This window comes from Olea europaea, chromosome 18, assembly GCF_002742605.1.
Source record: "Olea europaea var. sylvestris chromosome 18, O_europaea_v1, whole genome shotgun sequence".
NCBI lineage: Eukaryota > Viridiplantae > Streptophyta > Magnoliopsida > Lamiales > Oleaceae > Olea > Olea europaea.
This window is the reverse complement of record NC_036254.1, coordinates 3,843,309-3,850,266: the sequence shown is the minus strand read 5'-3', so window position 1 is coordinate 3,850,266 and position 6,958 is coordinate 3,843,309. Positions and strand designations below refer to the sequence as shown.

Below are 6,958 nucleotides of genomic sequence, written 5' to 3'. Positions count from 1 at the left end.
TTTTACGTTTCTATGTTTAAAAATCGAAAGAACTAAGTTCGTTTGTAAAGATGGAATTGAATTGAATTGAAAACGAATTTCAGGGAATTGAATTGTCTAGAAATTATTTTTCTATGAATTGTAAATTATTGTGTTTTATTGGTATAATTTTCTATGTGGAAAATGTTGATATAAAAGTGTTTTTTGCTGTTCGTTTAGTTTTGTTTTGCATGAAAATTGTCAATTAAAGGGATATATTTTATTGGTATTGGGGATGAAATTTGTTTCCATAGCAAAAAAAAATAATAAAAAAATTAAAGAAAATCATCTATCTTTTGGTGTTCATTTGGTTTTAAAAAAAAAAAAAAAATTCAAGAAATCATCTATCTTTTGGTGTTCGTTTAGCTTTGTTTTACATGAAAATTGTCAAGTAAAGGGGAATATTTTTTTACAACAATTCTTAAAATTTGTTTCCATTGCTAACAAAAAATAAAAATAAAAATAACTGAAAAAAAAAAGTTGCTACAATAAATCGGAAAATGAATTCTCACCAATTTTCCTCCAAAAGAAGGAAAAAGTCCATGTGGCACCAAAATGTGGAAAATGAATTCCTTGAAAATTTTTGTCAATCAAACATCTAAAAATTGAAAAATTGGAATTTCAATTCCATTTTCCCTGAAATTCCACTCCTATCAAACACACCTTAAACAAAATCAATCCTTTCATTAAGAGGTAGAGTTAGAACTTTGACTTCATCTTCTATTCTAAAAAGCTTGTGTCAGACAACAATGGCATGTTTTGGCGTCTACATGCCTTTAATCAGACAAAAACTCAAGTGAGACCAATAATTGCTCGAGCAATCGGTTCCACTTAGATTAATCATTCAACCTTAAAAAATTCATTATTCAAATAAAACTAAAATTAATCTTTTTTATTACGTAATAAGTTAAAGTATTATTCTACGTGTACAGGGTAGAATTTCACAGAAATTTTATAGGACTCTCACATTGGGGTGAGCCCATGTAAATATTTTATCGCATAAGATAAACTACGCACCTATTGTTATGTGTAATACGTAACACTTCTATAAATTTTTCTCCTGTACATATAGACCGACTTTAAGTTAAAAGTCATCTAAAAAACGATATTTTAGTAACCACTCTATAGTATACTTGCAAAATTAGACAAGTAATTGTGGTCCATTACATAATTTTCTCATTAAAATAACCATTTAATATGAAAACGATTAGTATACCAAAGTTGACGGACGACTTCTCTTGAAAGAAAAATCAAATGCTTAACATTAGATAGTTAGGTCAAAATACATGTATCCTAACAAATTAATCTGTTATAAAACCAAAAAAATACAAAATAAATAAAAAATTGGTCTACCCCACCTCCACCTCTAGTTTCAATTTTCCACAAAGCATATCTTCTCTCTCTAGAAAATTTCTCTAGAAAAGCACGCATCAAATAATTAGAAATTAAAAAAAATAAAAATAAAAATAAAAAATTGGAAAAATGACTTTCTATTGGCTAAAAGTCAAATGGATTGAAGAGATCGAAAGAAGAAGAGGGTGAAGGAGACACCATTGGAGCTGAAAACAAGGTTGATGGGCTTGGTATGAACATGTTGTACCCCAACATAAACGGATCCATCGGAGCCGGAGAGAAGAATCCTGGCGATATGGGTGGCAGAGTTGCCGGTGCCGGAGATAATATTCCAGGAGCTTGGCCCACGTCAAGATTAGTGTCTTCAAGAATATCCATAATATTATCTACTGTGAATTCTCTCTCTCTTTGCCTTTCAGAAGGACTTGTTTTCTCTATGGATGCTAGCCTGGCTGCCGGAGAGACACAATCGGCGGTGAAGGAGGTGGAGGCGGATGCAGAAGTAGAATCGGTGGTGGTGGTATTGCCTGTGAGTCTTTGAACCAAGTCCATAAAGTCGCCGACGGTGGTGTGGTGGACTTTTGGTGAAACCGCATAGATTATCACCGGCTGGCGGTCCTCGACCTGCTGCGGTGGAGGCTGAGCTATTTGAGGTGCTGGTTGGTGATGTGGCGGCGCAACTGGTGGTTTACTGATCTTGTGCGAGGATTTACTGACTTTGAGCGCAGTTGGACGTGGACCCAGTAGTTCTTTTCTAGGAGATGGCCTATTACCGCCGCCGACGCTGGAGAAAGGTTCTTGAGGGTCCATAAATGAAGTTGGTTGGCCGATTATAAAGATCACCGGTGATGTTATAGAGAGAGAAAAGAGGTGTTTTTAGAGAGAGAAAATGAAAATGGATCTTAATGGATGGTCTTTATTGTTTAGTCATGTAAAGATAATATTTTTACAATAACAAAAATAAAGGTTACTGTGCACATGTGCATGAATTTCTAGCCAGTTGCTTTCTGCCCAACTGCAAGGCAAGGAATGGCTTTTGGACTTTTAAAAAAATTTTGGGGCTAAATTTAATTTAATTAATTTTACGGGGTTTGTTAAAGTAAATTAGATAATGTTGAATTATATTAAAGAAAAAAGAAAGTAAGAACTTAAAATATATTGTGTAGTTCTATCTACTTCTATCTACTACTGCGTGTTAGAGATAAAGTGCAAAACGTGATCGTCATTTTATATTAGTAAAATTTGAAAAATGAAATGAAACATATCGAAAATAATGGGAAACTAAATACATGTAATATCTTTGTAGCAACTTAAACTTTAAGATGAATTGATTTGTAGTATTAGAGCCAAGTAAAACACTTAAATTTGAATTTCATTATTATCCATACATGAAAATTAGAGAAAATTGCAACAGCGGTTCCTAACATTTTTCATTTTTTGCAGACTTTACCCTTACCTTTATTTTGTACCAGCGAAAGTTTCTAACTTTTCATAAATATGCATTTGAGGTTCGTCTGAACGGAAACCGTCCAAAACACCGTCAAAAATCGTCGCGGTAACAGATAGTTCAAGGATTTTTTCTAGTCAACTAACGATTTTTGGATGGTTTTTTTTCAGATAGACCTTAGATGCATATTTATGAAAGGTTAGGGATCTTCGCTGCACAAAATGAAGGTTAGGGTAAAGTCTGTAAATAAAAGTGAGGGACCACTGCTGTAATTTCCTTGAAAATTATAACTTGTCCATCCATTGATAAAAAATGAATGCACTTGAGACGGCAAGTCAAAGATAACATTCAAATGAATAACATTTGAGAAGAACTATTAGGGTTATATTCTATCCTTTCTATAATGTCCATAGACAAAGTGCTTCGCTTGAGATCAATTCTGAAAAAATATGATGCCTTTAAAGAGGCATCTTCAGTGTCTGTACTGAAGGTCGCTGTTGAATCCAGATCTAATGTCCCATCTCCTTACATTATACCATTGACTGTCTCCTCGACAATATTTAAGAATGCTGCCATAATTTTGAAGTGTCAAATTTTAATGGGAAACAATTCAGCCTTTAAGAAACATAAAAAAAGATGCTCTACTAAAATTTTGACACTTCAAAATTATGGTGATGTGTCAAATTTGATTGAAAGGACAGTAGATTTCACTTTGCAAGCATGTTCAGAGCAAAGTTAGAGTGGACGAACCATCTTTCTACTTAAGGGTAACGAAATATGCTTGGACGCTTTTGAATACATTCACGGAAACGATGATGAAGTTATATATGAACTTTCACAATCTCAGACACTGGAACAAGTTAACAGTCTCCCTTATGTAGGAAATTTGTAAGGTGGGGATTAAGAACCAGAAATATACAATATTCAACGTATGATGACAAAAAATATAATTATGACACATAAAGTGTGGTTTCTTTAGTATTTTGTCCCCGAATAGGTAAAGTTCACTATTATTATACTATAAGCAGTGTTCTAAAATGTATGCCTAAGCACCACCTAGGTGCGACGCACACTGAAAACGCCAAGCAAAGGGGGTAGACATGTAATTTAGTGGTCAACGCAAACTGTTGATCTCTAATTCATGCCTTTGCGCGAATAATTGTGCCAAGGTGCGCATTACTGCCTTTTCTTTTTCTTTCTTTCTTTCTTTTTTTTTTTTTTTTTAAATCACGCTTCTTTTAAGTTTTTAACTAAAAATTAAAGCCCAATTTTCCTTTTTCAGTGCCTTAATTGAAGAGTGAAGACAACCTCCCGAAGCTCCCAAAAATTCCTCTCCGACTACAGCATCTCGACACTCTCTTACAATGGTTGCCTGCTTGGTCGTCTTCAACAAACAATTTCCAGTTTCTATATGTCGGTAAGTCAGGCGAAAAATGGGAAATCAATGCATGTTGAAGAATTTCCAGTTTCCAACTAAAAATTAACTGTTGCTTGCTTGCTCGATCGTCTTCAACTCTCTTCCAACCGTTGTTTTGTGTTTTTGCCTTTTTGATAGTGAGTTTATACTTTATAATATTGTCTCCATAGGGAAGGGTTTATAAAAGTACAGAAAATAAAAAATGAAAGAGACGGTGAGATTTCTCGAGTGAGTTAATGGAGTTGTGGGCCTTATGGCTAATGAAAGAGGCATTGGTTAATTCACAGTGGAGTCCATAGTGGGATAGAAATGCTTAGAATGATATAAGGGAGCTAGACGGCGAGGATTTTGTATTAGACGACACGGAGGACGAATTAGATGAAGATGATGATATTGAATTGGAGTCTGATAAAGAGTTGGATATGATTTAAGTTCTTATGCTATATTTGTTTAAATTTGGAACTTATCTTTTTGTTGAAAAAATTGAAAAAAAGAAACGTGTAAAGTTCCTATAAATCTGTTTTGGATGTTTAGTATTTATAATTAATAATTATTAAATAAATTTTTTGATTAAAAATTTAAAATAATATTAAAATAAGCAAAACACTTTTTAAAGCTTTTTTACGCATTTGCCTCGCCTATCCCCTAGCTTGGGGTCAATGCATTGCCATACATTACGCCTTTTAGAACACTGACTATAAGTTGTTTAATTAAGCAAAAAAATTCCAATGGCTTATTTAGAATACTAGCCTTTTGCTCATGTAATGCAAGGACTGTGTTATTTTTAAGGTAATGCCAGCGTATTGAATATCTTAAAGATACCGAAAAGGAATACAGTGTGAAAAAACGGGTAAAGATCACAAACAATAATCGGTCAAACAATTGATACAAGTTATCATTACATATAAGTTTTTAAAAAAAAATAGACGTACACTAATGATTATGCTCGGCTGCACTAAACAGCCCAAAGTGACAACAAATTTACAGATTGTTCAGAGAGATGAAAATTAGACTTATCTCTCAAGTATAGTGATAGATCTACAGAGATTCACTCAGATCTCAGCCCACAAAACCTTCGAACACCACTAAAATGATGCAACAGAGAAATCACTCAGATTCTTTACTATTCACATAGAATACAACAAATCGAAGGAAGATCTCACTATACTGTATGTAAAATCAGAGATTTTACACATGAAACACTCAAAGAAAATGATCGTCTCTCAGATCGCCAATAGTTTTCTCTCTGAAAACCTTAGAGACAAAAGCAAGATGAAGGGGTGTAATGTGACGTTCCAGAAGGCTCCACCATTTAACAAAGGGCAGATGAACCGGCTTAATCCAACGTCTAGAGATAGTCCACGTGTTGACCATCTAATAAATTGTCATCACTTATTAAGTCGTGTTTCATAAAAAACACGGTTTTGTCACAAATCAAATTCTGGAAGCATCAATTGAGGAGAACAAGGTTCGACTCCAACACCAACAACGCACAAAAAGTGAAGTGTGAAAACATGGGTGCACAAATGAACAGTATATGCATTATCCTCTCTTTTAAGAGATTAGTGATTGATAGAAGAGAATCGATTCAACGAACAACGATAACTTGTATTTTTATTAGTTCATATATCCTTTGAAAGGATTTTACAAGCACCTTCGCTACCAAGTTGTATTAATTATATTTTAATTATTAACATTATTCATTCAATACTCACAAATATCAAGTGGCCTCCATCCTAGTTTTAAGGAGAGCTTCGGACGAGACTAGCCGGTGTGGTCCTACGCCAACAGGCTATAGACCGAACACATCAGACTCATAGCACGTCACGTAGCTTTATGTTAGGTTGGAGCTGTGTTAGGCTTTGGTAGTGCTAAAAAAATATTCGTATCAATGCATTATAGTCCTAATGTACATATTATAAGTCATTATAGTTTTATATGAATGAAAGGTACAATGATTGTTACAGTCTTCAATTATCAACCCGACCAACTTTCTTCACTAAATACAGTTGTTTCCACGTGGACCTTGACCTGGCCACTTTGAGCATGGAAGGCCTACCCAATTTTACACACTAGACTATATATAAAGATAATAAAGAAATTGATATCTATATGTTTCATTCTATGTTCAAAAAATGCATTTTGAAATCTCCCGTTCAACCTTTAATGTTTATAGAAAATGGATCTCACTGATGGTTTTCGTACATTTTTTCTGACCAAATATCACTTACGAAATTGTTGTAGCAACTTTTGCGAAGAGAGTGGCTCGTTGTTTCTCTCCAGAAGATGCCGAGCCATTAGTCTTACGAAGGAGCCTTTGTTTTGGCGGGAATTCGGTGCTCCAAGTTGATTTTTAAGAGTACGATGTTATTAGAGCTGTAAATGGTTTGAAAAATGAATCTCCTTTTCTCGAATTGTCTCGTTATATTAGACATTATTGTACTTATGTTGGAATCAAGTGTGACTCGTGCTGTCCATCAATTAACTTCATTGTTTGTTGTTTTGAGTGCCTCTATGCGCCCCTGGTCTGATTGTTAACTGTTTTCTATTACCTGTTGTTCATTGTGACCTATCTTAATGAGAATTACAAGTTTTGTTTAGAAAAAACAAAAATTTCACAAAGAGAGAGATTCTTTAAAATCGCATAATGCAGGAACATCTCCATTCTCAAAATGAAGTGCGATTTTATTTGAAAAATCCCATTTTGCTGACTACTTGAGAAA

At 34.1% G+C, this 6,958-nt stretch overlaps 2 protein-coding genes across 2 annotated transcripts in view; one reads left to right on the top strand and one right to left on the bottom strand.

Annotated features, from left to right (window-relative positions):
* The window catches only part of LOC111366619 (uridylate kinase-like), a 5,249-nt gene extending 4,431 nt beyond the window's left edge, over positions 1-818 (top strand). Inside the window, exon 8 of the mRNA XM_022987336.1 lies at positions 762-818. Within this exon, the coding sequence (XP_022843104.1) occupies positions 762-818 (57 nt within the window). The remainder of the gene's footprint in view (positions 1-761) is intronic.
* Positions 819-1,239: 421 nt separating this feature from the next.
* Positions 1,240-2,295, bottom strand: LOC111367201 (protein MKS1-like). The gene has a single exon (XM_022987955.1). It carries the CDS (start codon positions 2,179-2,181, stop codon positions 1,516-1,518), a length of 666 nt encoding a protein of 221 aa, XP_022843723.1. The 5' UTR covers positions 2,182-2,295; the 3' UTR covers positions 1,240-1,515.
* Between the last annotated feature and the right edge of the window lie 4,663 nt (positions 2,296-6,958).

What these genes read in the sequence shown, in the direction of transcription:
- LOC111367201 (XM_022987955.1), bottom strand. Translation starts at nt 2,181, where the DNA reads ATGGACCCTCAAGAACCTTTCTCCAGCGTCGGCGGCGGTAATAGGCCA.